Raw genomic sequence first — 21,304 nt, forward strand, 5'->3', positions numbered from 1 at the left:
CAAATTGTATTGATGTACCATGGGAGTATATTCTCTGAAGATTGGAAAATATATAGAGAAGGTCAAAAGATAGATTCTACTTAGATTTCTACTTTGGGTGTGTCCATTGTGATCTGTAGTAATGGAGTTGGAGTAAATGATATCTTGGTTTGCTCTAGCTTTTACAATTCCTGATACTAAGATATTAGAAAGTTTTATATAAATAGAAGAAACTATAAGTCAGGATTGAACTGTGGGATTCTTGGTGCTTTCTGAGCTTGGTTGGTTTCTTGCAGATGTTTCATTGCCAAACTACGTAACATCATCAGTGGAAGTAGGGAGTGGGGGTTAGTTCTTATTTTATATACTAGTGGTTTGTCCTGTCAATGTTGGTAGAAGTGGTCTTGATGATTTCTTGATTGGGTTGTTGTTTACTTGTTTGGCACACCTTGATTGTGGTATAGTTTGTGATTGTTAGTCTGATATTTATCTTGGTGTTTATTTTAATCCCATTTATATCCCGCCCTTCTCTGAAGACTCAGGGCAGCTTACAATCTAAGCACAAATCAAATGTTACTCTATGTCCAGCTAGGTGTTGACTGCTTGTGAAGAGGTGCTTTGTTCTTTTTGTTGGTTTCTTGGCTTTTTGAATGTCTCTTTTGAATGATACAGTGAGGGGAAAATTATTTGATCCCCTGCTGATTTTGTATATTTGCCCACTGACAAAGAAATGATCAGTATAGTTTTAATGGTAGGTTTATTTTAACAGTGAGAGACAGAATAACAAAAAAAAATCCAGAAAAACACATTTCAAAAAAGTTGTAAATTGATTTTCATTTTAATGAGTGAAAGAAGTATTTGACCCCTTCGCAAAACTAGTACTTTGTGGCAAAGCCCTTGTTGGCAATCACAGAGGTCAGATGTTTCTTGTAGTTGGCCACCAGGTTTGCACACATCTCAGGAAGGATTTTGTCCCATTCCTCTTTGCAGATCGTCTCCAAGTCATTAAGGTTTCTAGGCTGACGTTTGACAACTCGAACCTTCAGCTCCACAGAGTTTCTATGGGATTAAGGTCTAGAGACTGGCTAGGCCACTCCAGGACCTTAATGTGCTTCATCTTGAGCCACTATTTGTTGCCTTGGCCATGTGTTTTGGGGTCATTGCAATGCTGGAATACCCATCCACGACCCATTTTCAATGCCCTGGCTGAGGGAAGGAGGTTCTCACCCAAGATTTGATGGTACATGGCCCCGTCCATCATCTCTTTGATGCGGTGAAATTGTCCTGTCCCCTTAGCAGAAAAACAACCCCCAAAGCATTATGTTTCCACCTCCATGTTTGATGGTGGGGATGCTGTTCTTGGGGTCATAGGCCTCATTCCTCCTCTTCCAAACACGGCGAGTTGAGTTGATGCCAAAGAGCTTGATTTTAGTCTGTTCATTGGCAAACTTAAGATGGGCCTGTACATGTGCTTTCTTCAGCATGGGGACCTTGTGGGCGCTGCAGGATTTCAGTCCTTCACGGCATAGTGTATTATCAATTGTTTTCTTGGTGACTATGCTCCCAGCTGCCGTGAGATCACTGACAAGATCCTCCTGTGTAGTTCTGGGCTGATTTTTCACCATTCTCATGATCATTGAAACTCCACGAGGTGAGATCTTGCATGGAGCCCCAGGCCGAGGGAGATTGACAGTTATTTTGTGTTTTTTCCATTTGCAAATAATCGCACCAACTGTTGTCACCTTTTCACGAAGCTGCTTGGCAATAGTCTTGTAGCCCATTCCAGCCTTGTGTAGGTCTACAATCTTGTCCCTGACATCCTTGGACAGCTCTTTTGTCTTGGCCATCGTGGAGAGTTTGGAATCTGATTGCTTGCTTGCTTCTGTGGACAGGTGTCTTTTATACAGGTAATGAGCTGAGATTTGGAGCACTCTCTTAAAGGGTCCAGAAATCTTGCTGATTGATAGGGGATCAAATACTTATTTCACTCATTAAAATGCAAATCAATTTATAACTTTTTTGAAATGCGTTTTTCTGGATTTTTTTGCCTCTCACTGTTAAAATAAACCTGCCATTAAAATTATAGACTGATCATTTCTTTGTCAGTGGGCAACATACACAATCAGCAGGGGATCAAATAATTTTCCCCTCACTGTATGTAGATGTTATTTATGTCTGTGTGCCTATTGATTGCTAATTTTTCTGAGTGCCAGACTTTAGGAATTCTATAGCAGTTTTGGACTTGGCTTTTTCTAGGATACTCACAGATTCCAGTTGAAATTATGGTTAAGCCAATCCATGTGTAGTGAAATTAAGCAGTTTTCATCATGACTTTTGACTGCCAGTTGGTGTTCATGGATGTGATCTGTTTATCTTAGATAGTGGATAATACCAGTGTCTTACTGTGGTCTTACTGGTTTTTCAGTCCTTACAATGTATGTTGTATGTTGTAGATGTCCTGATTTATGTAGGAAGTTGTGGAGGGTTTTAGTTGGTTTGTGTGACAGGCATAACTATAGGTGCAAAGATTTATATTCTTGTTAAGATTGATATTTGTGACCTCCCGGTTAGACTACTGCAATGCCCTCTACATGGGGCTGCCCTTCAGGACCACTCGGAGGCTTCAACTGGTGCAGAATGCAGCCGCACGAGTTGTGATGGGAGCTTCCCGATACTCCCGTGTAACACCTCTTCTCCGCGAGCTGCATTGGCTTCCGGTTGCCCTCCGGGTAAGATTCAAGGTGCTGGTAATGACCTATAAAGCCCTAAATGGCTTAGGTCTGGACTATCTAAGGGAACACCTGCTGCCGGCATCATCTTCCCATCGTCCTGTGCGCTCCCACAGGGAGGGCCTTCTCAGGGTACCACCGGTTAATGAATGCCGACGGGTTATTCCCAGGGGAGGGGCATTCTCTGTGGGTGCGCCTGCCCTATGGAACCAACTACTTACGGAACTTAGGACTGCCCCCGACCTTCGCTCATTTCGCCGGGACCTGAAAACTTGGCTCTTCAAGCTGTTTGGCCCAGACTGAGGGGTTTTTAATTTTAATTGGGTTTTAGATTTACTTTTGGGGCTTGAATTTAATTAATTGTTTTAATTAATTTTAATTCTTGTATTTCATGGTTTTAACTGCCTTGTAAACCGCCCTGAGTCCTACGGGAATAGGGAAGTATACAAATTCAATAAATAATAATAATAATAATAATAATAATAATAATAATAATAATAATAATAATAATAATAATAATAATAATAATAATCGCTAAATGAGTCCCTCTTTAATTTGTTAAAAAAGAAAAAAATACAGATAATTCTTGACTTATGGTAACAATTGGCCCTCAAATTTTGGTCATAAATACTTGCAGCCATTGAGCAGGTCACCACATGCTTTATGATTGGATCCTAGTTTTCCCAAGCATGGTCATTAAGCAGAGCGAAGGATGCCTCTGGTTAGAGTAGTCCCTGGGAGCCTGGTGCAGGCTGCACACAAGTTATGGGGTTGCTACAGTGCTGCACAAACACAGGGATGCCATGGGAAGAAGCTGTAGCTGCCCCAGCCCAGCAGTGCAGCAAAAAGGCACCATGCCCAGGAAGCGCAAAACACTCAGGAAGTCTTCACAGCGGGGCATTTCTTAAAACCAGCAAGCTTATGAGACATACCCAACCTGGCCCATTGCAAAGAAGAAGAAGAAGAAATGCTAAAGGCGGATAAATTCGTCCTTTTGGAATTTAGGGTCTTCTGCACATTCTTGGGAAAATGAGGACAGCTCCTTTTTTCTTTTTACTCTGTGAAGCTGTCTGCAGTTCTCCAACTCTGTCCAGGAGCATGGGAAAAGGGATATTTTAAGATGCTGCAGCTGAGCCTTATCATTTTTCTTCTTCTTAAGGGGGCCAGGCTGATGGCCTCACGGGAGGAAGAAAACAGTCAGCGGGCGTGGTAGATTGCAGGGAGTCAGGGTGACCGGACTGGACCTTTCCAATCATTTGGCGCTTTGTGGGGATGGTGTCTGGCTCACACCCACAGCCTTGGAGTCTCCCAGGCATTTATAACTTTCCATTGGGCAGCTGCTTTGGGCCCCACTGTGGAGACCTCCTGGATGTTCAGCCCTTCATAGAAGGGGGTTATGTGTGTTTCGCATTGCACTGTTGGAACTTCCCTGGTGTTTAAGGTCATAGATGTGTGTGTGTGGGTGGGGGAGATAGGTAGGTGGAAGGAATTGGCTGCCAAGTGTGTGTACTTTGATCATGTGAGTGGGGGGCTCTAGCAGCTGTTACTTCAGGCACAGGTTGTAATTCTATTTATTCAGCACCATTGTAATTTCGAACGCAAGGATGCACAGGTAGTCGGCATGTCCTAAGTGTGTCAGGGCTGGGGATGGTGGCTGCTCAGTGGATAAGACTTACCAGAGTAACTTGTGACCATCTCTTCCCAGCTTCCCCCTTGATTTTGTTTTGGGGATCCAGTAGGAAAGGTCATGAGATAATGATCACGTGATTCTGAGGACACTGCAACCATTGTAAATGTGGCCAATTATCAGGCATCCAAAGCATGATCATGTAACTGTGGAGCCATTGGCACTGGTTGCAAGTGCCACTCCTTCAGTGCCCTCCTCAACCATTAATTGAGGCTACCGCCATTGCTTTTCAGTATTAGTGTTAAATATTTTTTTGTCATTTTCTGTGTTACCTTTCATTCTCTCCAAGTTCATGAAAATGAAAACTACCTCCCCCTTATAATAGTGTGGCGTAGTTTTTGTGTGTTTATTAGTGATATTTATATATTTGTTTTTAGATTTTTTTGAAATTAACTCTGGAACTCTGAGATATTCTTTGCGAGTCTTGTGAGTGGAAAATATTTCAAAATTGATAGAAGAATGTATGTTTTGAATGTTTAGTATAAATGTAATTATATTTATCTGGATCATTTCCTTACTTATTTATATGTGTTGTTTTTGTTTATAAGTCTTAAGCATTCAGCAAGATACATCAATTTACTTCCATATTTTATTTCTTATTATTGGTACAATTTCATATCATTTAGATTCATAAATTCTTAACAATTCTCTATTTTTAAAGATATTTTAAGTAGGAAAAAAGTTTCAAAATAATGCTATTTTTCATTTGTACTGGTGAATCTCCTTTCCAGCTTGGTTTCTTTGTACGTTGGACGTGCATTGTATGTGAACTTTCAGAATATCTCTGAGATTGGCATATTTTTAAGCTATAATTTAGAGTCACTGTAACTTGCAAATTGAAGATATATGATAGCATGTGGAATGGGAAGGATTTGTACTAAATGAAATTTTATTTAATTAAAATTGAAATTATGTCCAGGGAATCAGTTTTTCCAGAAAAAATCCTTGGTTATGGAATTAAGAAATGTTTACATACAGTTGTTCTAATAATACATTCTATAAAATCAGATCACTTGGTTTGAGTTCCTTTTATTATACAAATAGGAACTGTTTTACATTGTTTCTCATACTTTCTCATATTATTTTAAATATTCTCTTCTTTTTCCAGGATCTGGAGATAGTATATTCTTATTTACATGGAATGGAAGCTTTGTCTAATTTAAGAGAACATCAGCTCAGGTAAGCTGAATTGATAAATTACTGTATTTTATTCTGTTTTTAGGCCTAAACAGTTTTGTTACAAGGTATTGTGTTAATTGGCTACTGCCTTTCAATTTTTTTATATAATTATTTTTATTATAGATAAAATTAACATTAAAGGAAAGTAACACAAGCCTGAACTAAATAATGGTTTAGGTGGAACTGTACATACTCATCAAATAAAACTAACCTTTTATTATTCTGCATGACTACCATGAATTATTAGACAGTTTTCCTTGAATGGAAAAAATGTGGCCATCATATTTATTTATATAAATATCTTCTAGAATCTTAATAAAGTTAATGTAAAAGTATTTATCTTTTTTTTAAAGATTTTAAAAGATTTATCACAACATTTCCAAATTTCAAATTTAAGTGTTTGCAAGTATATGAAATTTCAAAATTTGAAATTAAAGTATAAGTATGTGGATTTTTTTTGGTGTGCACACATATATATCACATGTGTGTAAGTTGCTCTAGTAAAAGTAAATTAGAAACCAAAAGAAAGCTCGGCCAAGTTCCTGGATTAGTTTAAAAATTTTATGATCTGTCATTAGGTGAAAGCAGCATTAGTGCTTGGCAAAATCCTTATGGCAGTGATTCCCAACCTTTCTGGTTCCATGGACCTGCAGTGGCGGAAGCAGTGGTTGTGGGGAAGAGATGGTTTCTCAAGCATAACCTAGATTCTGTGCATGCATAAATGAAGCTTCACACACTCAACTGCCACTTCTGCAGCCCAGTTACCAATACACTGTGGACCAGTACCAGTCCACGGCCTGGTGGGTTGGGGACCTGTCTTATGGAAAACATTTAATCTGATGATCAGAGTTCTGCAACCAAATAAGTCTACTCATTAATTGACACATACTTTAAATTCTTACAGCGGCCCAGATGTGGCCTGCCATCTGAAATCATTTGGCCTGTAATCTTAAAAAATAGTCAATTGGCCAACACATGAGAGTGGGGGAGAATGGCTTTCTGATTGTGTGTTCTGGGTGGGTGCTTGCTGTATTTTTAAGATAACAGATTACTTAAATAAATATGCAGTATTATACTTAATTGGGTGCAGTATTATATGCGGTGTTATACTTAATTATCCTAAATGATTCTGACTTGCTCAAGGTTGACTCAGCCTTCCATCCTTCCTAGGTTAGTAAAATGAGGACCCAGATTGTGTGGGTGATATGCTGACTCTGTAAACCACTTAGAGAGGGCTGTAAAGCACAATGAAGCGGTATATGTCTAAGTGCTATTGCTATTGCTATTGCTATTACTATTACTATTATTACTACTACTACTACTACTACTACTACTATTATTATTATTATTATTATTATTATTATTATTATTATTATTATTATTATTATTATTATTATTACCTTCATTTATTAGTTACAAACATGGCCTCTGGTCCTTATTTGGAAAAATGTTGTTGACTTCTTAGAGACTTAGAGAAAGGGGTCAATGGATGATTTTTCAGATATGTTGAAGGTTTAAACATAACTTGGCACTTTCACCTGAGCTTACTTAGAACAGGTTTCAGGAACAGGGTTTTATTATTGCAAAAATATCTTCAAGCTCTCTGGTCCAGGCTGAGAATTTTAATTTAAATTTTAACTGGGGTTTTACTTATTCAGGGACGAATATATATATTTTTTAATTTGTTTTTAACTTTTGTATTTTTGTTTTTAATCACCCTGTAAACCGCCCTGAGTCCTTCGGGAAAGGGCGGTATATAAATGTAATAAATAAATAAAATAAATATATTCCGTTATGATTTGCATCAAATTCAGCCTCTGAACTATCTTTAAATGCAGTCTCACAAACTAACAAGGTTGAAGGATAATAATGCAAATGATCATGGGTAGACTTTTTCTATTCAGGAAATGTTGCAGCTGGTAAACTAGTGTTTCTTAATAAAAATGAGCCCTCAATGTTATCTAAATTTCAAGTGGCAGAACTGGATTAAGGAAGATGTGAATCTGTTCATTCAAAGGGTGTAACTTCATCTAAATCTACTTCAAACTTACCTCTCTTATTTGATAAAATATGGTTCTGCATTAGACTATTGTGAGTAAGCTATGTGGGAGAGGAATTTGTATCCATCAGATTTCTGACAGCATTGTTTCATGAACAGCTAGAATTTGCTAATTATCATTATGAAATAACAAAAGTGACTTCTGGAAGTTAGAAATGACTGTATTTAACCATGACAATTGCTGTAGAGCAAAAATCAAGTATTTGCAACCAAATGAAAGTGATGGTTTCTTCATTTTTCATCTTGGCTATTTTCATTTAGGAATGCTACGATTTTTACTTTTAATTGGAGTTAATAACCTGAGAAGTTATATTTCATCTAAATGTAGATTTATTAAGAAAAAGTTATACTCTGGATACTGTGCTAAATATATATAAATATTTCAAATATCAACATTAAAGGATAGACACAATTTGCTGCTATCTTTAAAAAATAATAATGATTTTCAGTTTCTGGTACATTTTAGTACTATAATTAGTTCAGTTGAAGTTATATACAATTATGGCAATTATACTGCTTAGTTTACTATTTAGTGATAATGTTTTTATGGGAAAAAATGCCTCGACATACAGTTCTTCATTAGCAAGTCATGAGGAATTATTTCCATTGTATATGTAGGATGTCTCTTGAAGAAGCTTCACCTACAGTAATGATCTGATCATTCACAATCAAGTGTGTAGTGTAGACATCTGCATATAAACACTTTTTTGGAATATCTTTTTTGATATATTAATAAAGGATTCATTAATACTTTGCCCTGGTTCTCTTGTATGCTTCTTAATACATTTCTGCACAATGTTGTCAAGGTCTTTGTAAATAACATAATTTTGTTCTCACTACTTTGTGAATTATTTTAAATGTTTTTATAAGGCACAGAGTTCATTGTGTTTTCTCTCAGTTGACCATTTCTTAATATTCAGTGAGATTAATTTACAATAAAATAGCTTCTTCTATTATGTTAACAATTACGCAAAATGAAATATGACAGAATATAATAAATACAAAATCTACATTCTGTTCATCTGTTTTGATATATATGTGGAAACCAATTACAGTAGAACTGCTGTGGCAGAATTTAATACTACTGACAGTAATTTATCTGTCTGGGGATGCTGTATGCCATTATTGTATGGGATTGAAGAAAGGTAAGCAAGGACCAAAAATGGATGAAATTGTCTTTTTGTTTTCTTTTCTCATTGTTTCCTCTTGTCTTCTCTCCCCCAGCTAATATTGCAGATCACAAAGGAAAATAATTCAGATATCTAATAGAAAGTTTTTGAAATTAGGCAAAGGATCACATAATATTGTATAGGCTATAGGTTTAGCCACTCCTGAACAGGTCCATATGACTTTAATAATGCAAGTAGAGAAGACAAGAAACTTAATGGCTAAAGCAGTTATGAAACTTAATGCTTAATAGCAATAATTAGCTAAATTATATCTCATTATAAATACCTTTCTTTTTTATTGTTTTACAGAATAATGTGTGAAACTGTGAGATATGAGAGGCATGAAGCCAATGAAGTTTTATACTAGTGAGTCTGACTGTTTTTAATTTTATATTATGGAACTTTGCATATTCATGTTTGGTTACTTTTTCAAATAGCATTGTGTTGACTTTAACTGTACTGAGAATAGAAGGAAATATTATCCAAATGCCTTATAAATTATGCTAGATTGCCACATTTAAATTAACATAAAAGCTTTCTAGCTATTTGTATTCTATAATCACCAAACCATAAGTTTTGGAAAAAATGTATTTCTTAACCATGTTACTAATTGAAACAAATAGTTTAAAGCAGTTGTAGTATTGTTTGTTGCACTTTGTTTTAGAAGCATTTTATAATTTTATGCTATCACGTATTTTAAAAATATACTCCTTATAATATGTGTAATCATTCCAAATTTGGAAAGTGGGGGGGAGGAAGGAAGGGGAATTATGTTGTTGGATTGTTTCTTACATATAACTAGGTTGCTTTGCAAAAGGCTACAATTTCCCAACAGTTTCATGACATTACAGGTAGTCCTTGTCTTACAGCGATTCATTTAGTGACCATTCAAAGTTATAAAGGCACTGAAAAATGTGACTTATGACCATTTTTCACACCTAAACTCTTACAGCATCCCCATGGTCACATGATCAAAATTTGGATGCTTGGCAGCTGACATGCATTTATGAGAGTTGCAGTGTCTCAGGGTCATGTGATCACCTTTTGTGACCTCCTGACAAGCAAAATCAATGGAGAAGCCAGATTCAATTAGCAACTGGCTTGCTAAACAACTGCAGTGATTCACTTAACAGCTGTGGCGAGGAAGTTCATAAAATGGGGCAAACACACTTAAAAATTATCTTGCTTAGAAATGGAAATGTTGGCTCAGTTATGGTGTTAAGTCAAAGACTACCACTGATTATAGACTTAGAAATAAAAACAATATTTAGGTAAACTATTTCAGAATACTAGTTCTAGTTTAATTTCATTCTCTGGTCTTACCTGCTAGTTGAATTATTTTGTGGTTCATTCTACAGATTGTCTGGCAGAGCAGCATAAACTTGATGTTTGCAATCCTATGTATTTCAAGCATAAACATTTAAATAATTTGTTGTCTTCATTGCCGGTTAGTCTTATGTTGAATTTTCAATATTTTTCATAAATATGACTTAAAACATGACATGTTCTCCACTCAGGTCCTAAAATTAGACAGAAGATAGCCTAAATAAACAAATGTGTAAAAACCATTACACTTGTTCATTTATTTGTTGAAGAAAATGATCTAAAGGTACATATTTGCAAATGGCAAAAGTATGTGGACCTTTAGTATTATCAATTCATTTGAGGGGGAAATGTTCAATCAATGGAATGATAATCAGGTGTGTGTGTGTGAGTCCTACTTTATTTAAAAAAATAGAATGCTGGATATTCCCTACTAAAGTTTGATCATCACGACACAAGTGTGTGGAAGTGTGTCATGGCTTCAACACAACAGATTTCTGAAGATCTCTGAAAAACAGTTGTTAATGCTCACCAGTCTGGAGAAGGTGACAAAATTACAAAACTGGAGTCCAAAGAATTTGGACTCTACCAATCAACGGTTCAGCAGATCATGTACAAATGGAAACAATTCAGCTGTCAGTGTTACCCTCCCCATAAATGATTGATCAAGAGCAAACCAAGAGCATAGTATTAATGCTCCATAATGTTTCCACTCCTGGGTAATGCCTAAAGAATTAAAAGCTTCTCTTGCATTTGCAAATGCCAATGTTCATGAGACCACCATTGGGAGAACATGGAACAATGGTGTGTATGGGAGAATTGCAAAGAGAAAGCCATTACTTTTTTAAAAAAGAACATTGCTTCCTGTCTACAGTTTATAGAAGACCACATGGATAAGACAGAAGGTTATTGGAAGAATAATCTGTGGATAGATAGAAATGTTTGGCTTGAATGAAAAGTGTTATATCTGGCGAAAGGCAAACACTGAATTCTGGCATAAGGACCTCATCCCATCTGTGAAACGTGGTGATGGCAGTACCTAGATTTGGGCACACTTTGTTGTCTCTGGATCAGGACAGTTCGTTGTTACTGATGGAAATATGAATTCTGAATTGCAGCAGCAGGAAAATGTCAGGATAAGTATCTCTGAATTAAAGTTCAAGAGGAAGTCTATCATGAAGCAAGACAACAATCCCAATATGCACAAATTGTATAACCAAAAAATGGTTAAAGCAGAAAAAGGCTAATGTTTGGGATGGCCAGATCAAAATTTTGACCTTCATCCTGTAGAAATGTTGTGGAGGTCCCTGGCGTGGAGGGTGGGATGGTGTTGCATTCCATTCCATGACCTTGGAATGGTCAGTGGCTCTCATGCGATGGCATGATGAGTAGTTTCGATTCCCCTTTTCCCAGCCCCCCCTCTTCCTCCCTGCAGATCCCTCCCCTCGTCAGTTACGGCAAACTGGCATCTGGCAAAGAATTAGCTGGTGCAGCAGGATAGCAATCCTGACACCTAAGTTGAAGCTGTTTTTAAAGAAGGGTAGGCTAAAATACCTCCAAGTCAATGTGCAGGATTGATCAACAGTTATTGTAAATGTTTAGTTGCAATTATTTCTGACCAATATGGCAGGTTAGTTAGATTCACATTCTTTTGCCATAGAGAAGTATGTAACTTTGGATCACTTTCCTCAATGAATAAATGAACAAAGCATTGCTGTCATGCAGTTGACTAATTTGTTGATTTGATTTCTTTTTATAAAGTTCTAGGACTTGTGTCTTCTAAGTCATGTTGTAGAACAGGGCTTTTCAACCTTTTCACCCATTGTACCACTTTTAGGATATGGCAACATCTGAGTACCACCTAGCCTAGCAAGGTGTCAAAAACTTGAGGACCAAAAAAAAAAAAGGAAAAAAGTGATGAAGTACAGGTAGTCCTCGACTTACAACAGGTCGCTTAGTGACTGTTCAAAGTTACAATGGCACTGAAAAAAGTGACCCCCCCCAAGCCACATCTGAGCAAGACACCTGCCTGCTCACCTGTCAGCGCTCTTCCTCCTGTCCGAGGTTTTCATTGTGAGCATTTCTGTTGAGGATTGGCAGCGGGGGTGGGGTGGGGTGGGGTGTTTGGTTTTTATTTCCCCCCCCCCCCGTATGCTGGGTGGTTACAGCAGGTTTTGGTCACTTCACATGACCCTGGGACACTGTGACCGTCATAAATATGAATCAGTTGCCAAGCATCTGAATGTAAATCACAAGACCCTGGAGATCCTGCAACATTCCAGCTGATTGGCACTTCTTCTGGGCTCAGAAGTGCCAGGATCAGCACCGAGCTCCAGCTGGAGCCTGGCACTGATCCTGGCACTTCCACTGAGCCCTGACAGCCCTGCAACTCCAGCCGTCTTTCGCTTAGGCTTGTGCGGTGCTGCCACCGGTTCAGCTCATTCCCCTCACCCGCTACCACTTTTCTAGGATGGTTGCGTACCACCTGCCAGGTGCCAATGTACAACAAGTACCCCTACCACTGGTTGAAAAGCCCTGTTGTAGAACATATTTATGCAAAAATATTGAACATTTAAAAGGGTTCATAAACTTTTAAGGACCTCTGTAGTTTATCAATATTTTTGATCCTAAAGTAAAGAAATTAGATTTTTTTCCATTTAATGATATACTCTAAATAGAAACTACTAGGCAACCCATGACCTGTTGGTTCATTGTTTCATAGATATTTCTGTACCAGATTCCTAAATGCCTTTAAGAGTTTCAGAGCTGTCTTTACTAGAAAAGTTCTTAAAAATTCAGGAAGACATTCAGAGACGTATTTGCTTTGAAAGTAGGCCATGTTGAACTGCATAGCACAGTCAAAAATCAGGAGTTGACCAGAGGACATATTTTATGACTCTTTGTATTATGTCATGAAATGCTTTAGGTGAATGTTTATGTTATAAAATTGTTTTATAAAATTCCAGTTCTATGGGAGTCATGGGTCCTGGATTTTGGATGCATTGTGTAACTTAACCCATTTGAAGTACCTTGGTTTTGCCCTATGCCCAATTAATTTATAGACACTAGATTTTTAGTAGTATACTGGACAAATAACCTGCCTTATTTACTGGTTTTGTGGGCACTGGATTGGCTGGCACTAGACTTCTAAGTACAAGTCAAAGTATTAGTATTACCCATAAAGCCTTTTATGGCTTGGCATCCAGGTAACTGAGGACTACTTACTTCTGGAAGAACCAATCCATCTGGTATGTTTGTACCGAATATGGATGCTGAGTATGAGTATTGAACAGACCAAGTGTTTGATGCATTTCAGCTTGCATTCCATTCTTATGAAGCAGTTTACTATTGAAGATGTAAAATGCCACCTTTCTAGATGGCATTTTAGAAGACATTCAAAATAGGGCTTTTCCACAGAGTTTAACTAACAATGATTTTGACATTTTTATGGTTGCTAGTATGGATGCTAGGTTAGGGTAGGAAGATGTTTTATTGATTTTGTTGCTGTAAGGATGTTGTGTTTGGTTTTATTGATAAACTGGTATAAGTTCCTGATTTGTCAGGATAGAAAAAGTATAAATAAACAAGTAGGTAAGTAAATTGTTTATCCTATAGAAATGTATGTGATAAGACATAGTGAAAAAATATCATCTTTAGAAAATTTCATCAGTTAAAACTAACATATTACTAGTACTTATGTGAATTGCAGCACTGTTGTGTATGTCTTCTTTCATGACACTTACCTTCTTTTTCTTCTTTTAAAACCATACATCCTAAAGTTTTCTCATTTTTTAACAGCCCTGATGATATTGGGACCTGTTGGTATATCCTTCTGTCTGGTTCAGTATTTATCAAAGAATCAATGTTTCTTCCAAGGAGCAGGTATGATTGGAATTCATTTTAGTTTAAATATTTAAAAAGAAATTGGTTGCATTTATATATTTAAAGATATATCAGTTACCAGTACTGCAGATTTGCATAGAATATTTACAACTGTGTTTCCAGTTGATAGGAACATATATCTAAAAGTGTATCACACTGAAAATACAACAGAACATTTTATACACGTAGGCAGCTTCTGATACAGAACACAAAATCTAGTTTGGATGTTAGTATGTAGACGCATTTTTTTCTTTTTCAAAACTTGAACTGAAACTCTACCTGAATTATGATTTTATACATGATACTAGTTCATATTCGTTTTATAATAAAATGTATATTTACTAATGGGAATATAAAATACCAACACATCAACTCCAAACTTGTAATATAATCACTACTATCTAAAATATATAAAATGTAGATTGCATTTCTTCTGGACTGTACCTATTAACTTTAAAATACTGCAACATGAAATTCAGCAGAGCCCCCCCCCCCCAGCTATGGCTGCTATCTACTGTTTGAGAAGGATTTGAAGTCTAGGAGGCACCCCGAATTGAGTACAGAATTGCCTGAGGTAGTGCAATGTCATCCAGAACAAGAGATAGCCCAGAACCAGGGGATCCAAAGTTACTCAGTCTTCCTAGGATTGAGCCGAAGCCTGTTCTCTATCCAGGAACACCCGCCCCCCCCCAACCTCCAAATGATCAGATAGGACCTCCATGGCATTGTGATAGAAATATATAGCTTACCCTAAACCAGTGGAAGACCTCATCCAGTGGCTTCACTTAGATATTAAACAGGAGAGGAAAGAGCACTGAACACTACAATATCCTACATATCAAGAGCCATGGACTGGACCTCTCCTTCCTTATCAACATGCTTGGAATCAGCCCCAAGGGAAAGAAGAAAATCAGCACAACATTGTGCCACCCACCTCAGTACCCAAAACTGGTCCAGAAGGGTACTATGATCAATGTTATTGAAAGCTGATGATAGGTCCAGAAGAGCAAGGATAGATGGCTCACATTTAAGTGATTGTGCACTAGGACTCCAAGATCACTTTCACAATTTCACCTAGCCTGTACCTATACAGTTGATTTTCCTTGCCTAAGTCTATAACCTTACTTTTATCTACGTTGAATTTCATTTTGTTAGAATAGGGTCTGGTGTTTAAGTCTGTCAAGATTTTTTTGGATTTTGAGTTTGTCTTCTGGGCTGTTGGCTATTCCTGTTAGCTTAGTGTCATCTGCAAATTGGATGAGTTCCCCTTCTGTTCCTTCATCTAGATCATTTATGAAGATGTTGAACAGTATTGGGCCCCAAACAGAACCTTGGGATACCCACTGCTTACTTATATAGATGTAGTTTCATTGATGACTACATGACGACTATGATTTGTCAACCAGTTACAAACCCATCTGATGGTGGTGCTGTCTATCCCACATTTTTGTAGCTTGCCAAGAAGTAGATTGTGGTCTACCTTATCAACTGCTTTACTGAAATATGAGTATAGTATGTTCATAGCATTTTGCTGACCCACTAATTTAGTCACTTGGTTGAAGAATGAAATAAGATTTGTTTAGCATGATCTGTTTTTGATGAAGTCTTGTTGGCTGCTGGTTATAACTTTGTTGGCATGTAGGTGTTTGCAGATTTGTTGCTTGATTATCTTTTCCAAGTTCCACCCAGATATTGATGGCAGGATGATTGGTCCGTAATTTCCTGGATCTGTTCCCCCCCCCCCTTTTGGAACATGGGAACTGCATCAGCTCTTTTCCAGTCCTCAGGTAGTTTTCCGGTGCTCCAAGAACTTTGAGCACTATTCAGGCAGCTCAACAATCTTCACACTTTGTGGCTACTTGTGTTCATGTCCAGTTCTTCCATTGTTTTAATCCAGCTTTCTCTCTTAGCTTCAAATATGGAAGTAATTAACTGTGATCCTGCATTCGCTGTGTCTTCTGCCATAAGATCAGGCTCAAAAAGAGTGAGATTCTGTTGCAATTTGTCCTTTGTTTCTGTTGTAAGGCCTTGGATATAGTTGGGATTGATAATTGGGAACATTTTTAGTGGCCTCCACAAATCTGTTGTAATAGTTCGGTTTAGGTATTAATTGATTAACAGCAATGTCCAGCACTGTCCTAGAAATTTAGGCCAGTCAAAAGGTGGATATTGTGTGGTTGAACTGTAGCAGCAGGGCTTTTTTTTTGTCATAGAACACATGGAGTGGCATTCCGGCACCTTTTTATGAACTGAAGAACCAGTTCCTTCTAAGCTGCCAGTGCGAGTCCAGGTATGCCTGTAGAGTGATTTTGCGGATCCCCAGAGGCCTGGAAAAGGCCTCTGTCGCCAGGAACTATGGCTGCAGAGCCATTTTCTTACCCCCCCCCATGGCTGATCTGGGCTCCAGAGGCTTTTTCTAAGCCTCCAGAGGCCGGATCCATGGCTGTGGAGCAATTTTGCAGCCCCCAGCGGCCCAATCTGGGCTCTGCAGGCCTTTTCCAAGCCTCCGTAGCCCAGATCCATGGTCACAGAGCGATTTTGCGGCTCTCCAATGGCCCGATCCGGGCTCCAGAGGCTTGGAAGAGGCCTCTAGAGCCCAGATCAGGCCGCTTGGGAGCCTCAAAATCACTCCCTAACGCGGCTTCTCTCTCCCCCTCCCACTCCGTAAACGTCTTTCGACTGGAGCTGGAGCTGTGCGTGAGTTCCGGCAACATTGTTTTTTTGTTTTGTTTTTTACAAAAAAAACACCGTATAGCAGTAACATGACACATAATTGGTGTGTGCTAGGAATTTGGGATAGGTGAGCAAACTACTTAGACACATTGCTGGATTATAGAGTTACTCACAAATATTAAGTCTTGGTTATATTCCCTGTGCCATCTTCCACTGTCAAATGAAGCTGGTAATTTGTTGTCATGTAAAAGAGCCAGTTTATTCAAATCTGCCCACTGTATAACAGCCTCCCTATTTCTGTCATCATTAGGATACCCCCAGATGCTGTTGTGACAATTAAAATCACCAGTAATGTTTTATTTTATCCTTATTAAATGTATTAAATTTGTCACCCTTGATCTCAGTTAATGATGGTTGATACACTCAAGTGACCATATAGTTCAGACATGTCAAACACAAGGCCCGGGGGCCGGATCCGGCCCGCGAAGTGGTTTCATGCGGCCCGCGAAGCCATCCTGGAAACAGTGAGGGAACGGCCCAGAGACCCTCCTTCTGCCAGAGACCCTCAGATCTGTCCCATTCCTGCCCAGGCCCCCATAGGCACCCTTGATGCGAACTATGTAGAGCTGGCCATGCCCACCCAGTAGGCCATACGCATTCTAGCCATGCCCACCCAGTAGGCCACGCCCACCCAGGCCATACCCACCCAGCCCCCTGAGGGCAACCGCAATGCTGATGCGGCCCTCCATGCAATTGAGTTTGACACCCCTGAGCTTGGCTCTAGTTATTATTTCTATGTTATTTATTTGTGATATTGTTGTGGACTGAATTTGGATACCAGGCTTCACAAAAACTGCACTGCCATAATTTAGTGGGACCTCTCTGCTAAAGCCACATGATCTATATTTTTGGTCTTCTCTGATGGTTGCCTCTGTGGGTCTCCTGTATACACAGGACATTGCAGTTTTATTTTTGGCACAAGTCTTGCAACAGTTCTTCTTTACATATGGACAAACCCTCAATGTTTACTGAAATAATAGTCATCTGTGGACCTGAAAAGGTCCTTTTTTGGATACACATACAGTGAGGGGGAAAAAATATTTAATTCCCTGCTGATTATGTAGGTTTGCCCACTGACAAAGAAATGATCACTCTATAATTTTAATGGTAAGTTTATTTTAACAGTGAGAGACAGAATTGACATGTGCGTGCACTCACCCCCACTCATTCTAGTGCCTGTGGACCCATTTGCGCATGCATGTGGCTAGTGGCTAGCACCTGCACACCTGCACAAACGGGGCCACTAGTGCACGCGCAGGTTCAAAAGCCCATTTGTGCATGCACATGGGGCTAGCAGCGGTGGCGGCTAGAGCCTGCACACATGTGCAAATGGGGCCTGCTAATGCTATGTGGGTTTTGCAGCCCATTTGCGCATGCACACGGGGGCTAGCAGCAGCGGCTAGCACCTGCATGCCTACAGAAACGGGACTGTTAGTGCCATGTGGGTGCGCACGGCCTTGTTTCCACACGTGCACTTGCCCAAATTTCTCAGCTGCTCCCTTTCCTTCCGGGCCACCAGCATGAAAAGGTTGATGACCTCTGCTTTACACTAAACTCTGGATCACATTTTTAGGCTAGAAACTTCCTTTCTCAGGATGTCTTTCAAGAAAATGAAAATTATGCAGTAGTAGTTATTAACCCTAGTGAGAAGAATGTTAATATCTTAGTTGATTGAATTCAGTAAATGGGATTACAGCCAAATTATATTGCATGTTCTCCAATGAACTGAAGCTTTTACAAATGTATAATTCATTTTTGCTGGAACAGCCTACTTTGCTGACAATAAACTGCTATGAGATGCTTTATAGAACTCAAGATTATGGTGTTTTCTAAGAGCATTCTGAGCAATTTAAATATTAGATTCAATTTTTGCTTAGTACTTTGGTTGTGTTATTTATACTTATTAAAATTTTGCATTTGCAATTTGGGTTTTATGATACTTTCTGGGGGCATTTTAATTGGTTGTATCCTTTTAATGGATTGCTATAAATGGCTGTAAGTATTGATTTGATGATATGTAGATAGAAGGGCTGGTTGGCTGGATGAATGAATAAAATTAGCAAATGTTTGATTTTATGACCAAGCCTCCCAAAGCTACTTATAACCTGGTTCAGATGCCACTCCCCCAATCATATGACTGTATTTTGGATGCTCAGCAACTGGCCTATGTTTACAGCTGTTTGCTGCAACCTACTGTCATATTTATGACATTTTTTGCCAGAAACTGGCATTTATTTCCAATTCCTAGCAAAAACTGATCAAATAATAGGTATACTTAACGAGTGCAGCATTTGCTTTATGACTGCCATATTTGCTTAAGGATCACCAAGAAAAGGTCATAAAATCAAGTTGGTCAAGTGATGATCTGCTTTACAACCATCATGACATACAGCCATAGTTGCCAGGCTCAATTATGGTCGTACGTAGACGACTACTTGTAATGATAAGCTTTTCAGCAGTAGGAGATGAGAGACCAAAGTCCTCTGTTAAATCATCTGGATCTATCTATCTATCTATCTATCTATCTATCTATCTATCTATCTATCTATCTATCTATCTATCTATCTATAAAGGGAACATTTAAACAACTCAATGTACTGTATTTAATAGTAGGATGTCTTATTTTCTGTTCCCTTTATTTTTTTGAGCAGTGTGTATATGTGTGTGTGTGTGTGTGTGTGTATGTATGTGTATGTATATATATATATATATATATATATATATATATATATATATATATATATATATATATATATATATATATATATATATATATATATATATATATATATATATATATATATATATATATATATATATATATATATATATATATATATATATATATATATATGTATAAGGGACGTGGTGGCTCAGTGGGTTAGGACGCTGAGCTTGTCGATCAGAAAGTCGGCAGTTTGGCGGGTCGAATCCCGAGTGCCACGTAACAGAGTGAGCGCCTGTTACTCGTCCCAGCTTCTGCCAACCTAGCAGTTCGAAAGCACGTAAAAATGCAAGTAGAAAAATAGGGACCACTATGGTGGGAAGGTAACAGCGTTCCGTGCGCCTTTGGCGTCTAGTCATGCCGGCCACATGACCACGGAGATGTCCTCGGACAAGCGCTGGCTCTTCGGCTTTGAAACGGAGATGAGCACCGGCCCCTAGAGTCGGAAACGACTAGCACACATGTGCGGGGGAACCTTTACCTTTACCTTATATATGTATATGTATGTGGATCTTTGGTTATTCGGGTTTTTCCCCGCGTAGAACTAAAGGTGTAGGCGCAACGTTTCGACGGAATCCCATCTGTCATCATCAGGCTGGTGGCTTTAGCTTCCTTCTTCTGGGAGAAGCATGTGGCTGTATATGTATATGTATATGTATATGTATATGTATGTATATGTATGTATGTAGGGTGATATTTATCGCCAAGTGTCCTCTATAATATTTTAATTTTTATTATTTTATTAAAATCAAATGGATTTTAGTTGCTAAGTGCCATTTCCAGGCCTTAAGCATAAGCAGCAAAGGGAAAGACCTGCTAGAACTGGAGCCCATAGTTAGGTATTTATACTTATATCAATATTTCTATTATGCTTAATTTTTTCTTAACTTCATTATTATTATTTAATATAGATACCTGTTTATCTCACTAATTTAATGACTGAAATTTTAAAAATTAAAAGGTAAGCCAATGGCCTGACAATGATTTAAAATATGACGTTTTCTAATAATTTGCAAGCTTATGACAATTCAGACTTCTCCTTTTTCCTTGTCGGAAACCCACTATGAAGAAGACTTGACCATATCCTTGTCTATTGAACATTTAATCAGTGATTTCCCAGTGTTCTCTGAGATACATTCTCTGTTTTATTTTATTTTTTCCAAATGAGATCATTATAATGTATTCTTAGGGACACATTAGCTAGAATATTGGGACATTATAGACCTTGAACAGTGCATAATTAGCAACAAATTATTATTTTAACTGTCACACATCATTCCATATAAAATATCTTTAGAGTTAGATGCCAAATTCAAAGTGTTCTTGCCAGCTGGTGGCTGTAAAAAAAAGAGTGGAGTCTAAAGAGAAACTCTGCTCCAGAAAGCCTGCAAGTCAGTCCATCCTGATTAGGTAGTCCTAAGAAAAATTTGATTAGTTTAAATTAACTGCTCACAAATCATCTTCTAAATATATGGTTTTTACTATGATATTTAGGAACAGGATTAATAGAAGGTGGGTGCTATCTGTTCTGTAGTCAACCTTCAGCTAAACCAGAATAAAAAGGTCTGAGTAGCAGCATTATAATCACTGGTAACTGATTTAGAATAGTTGAACTCATTTTTTAAATGTGTGGTGTTAATGGTAAATTTAACCCACCACTAGCTATGATATCAGCTAACAGTTATATAACCTTAATTTGTTTAGAAGTTTTTTTGATTTTTCAGATTTTCTTTTCTTCTAAATATTCTCTCTCTCCTTTAGTTTTGGGAAACGTTCTGCAGGAAGCTTCAGACGTGGCTGTGAATGCATTGTTCTAGAACCATCTGAAATGATTGTGGT

At 38.1% G+C, this 21,304-nt stretch overlaps 1 protein-coding gene across 2 annotated transcripts in view; it reads left to right on the top strand.

Moving 5' to 3' along the window:
- Nucleotides 1–21,304, top strand: part of RAPGEF2 (Rap guanine nucleotide exchange factor 2) — a 192,913-nt gene that overhangs the window by 49,751 nt on the left and 121,858 nt on the right. For both annotated transcript variants that reach the window (XM_081332735.1, XM_081332736.1), the window contains exons 2-5: nucleotides 5,504–5,574; nucleotides 9,112–9,168; nucleotides 13,924–14,007; nucleotides 21,227–21,302. In XM_081332735.1, coding sequence (XP_081188861.1) covers nucleotides 5,504–5,574; nucleotides 9,112–9,168; nucleotides 13,924–14,007; nucleotides 21,227–21,302 — 288 coding nt within the window. The remainder of the gene's footprint in view (nucleotides 1–5,503; nucleotides 5,575–9,111; nucleotides 9,169–13,923; nucleotides 14,008–21,226; nucleotides 21,303–21,304) is intronic.

This window comes from Vipera berus, assembly GCF_964194415.1.
Source record: "Vipera berus genome assembly, chromosome: 7".
Lineage (NCBI taxonomy): Eukaryota > Metazoa > Chordata > Lepidosauria > Squamata > Viperidae > Vipera > Vipera berus.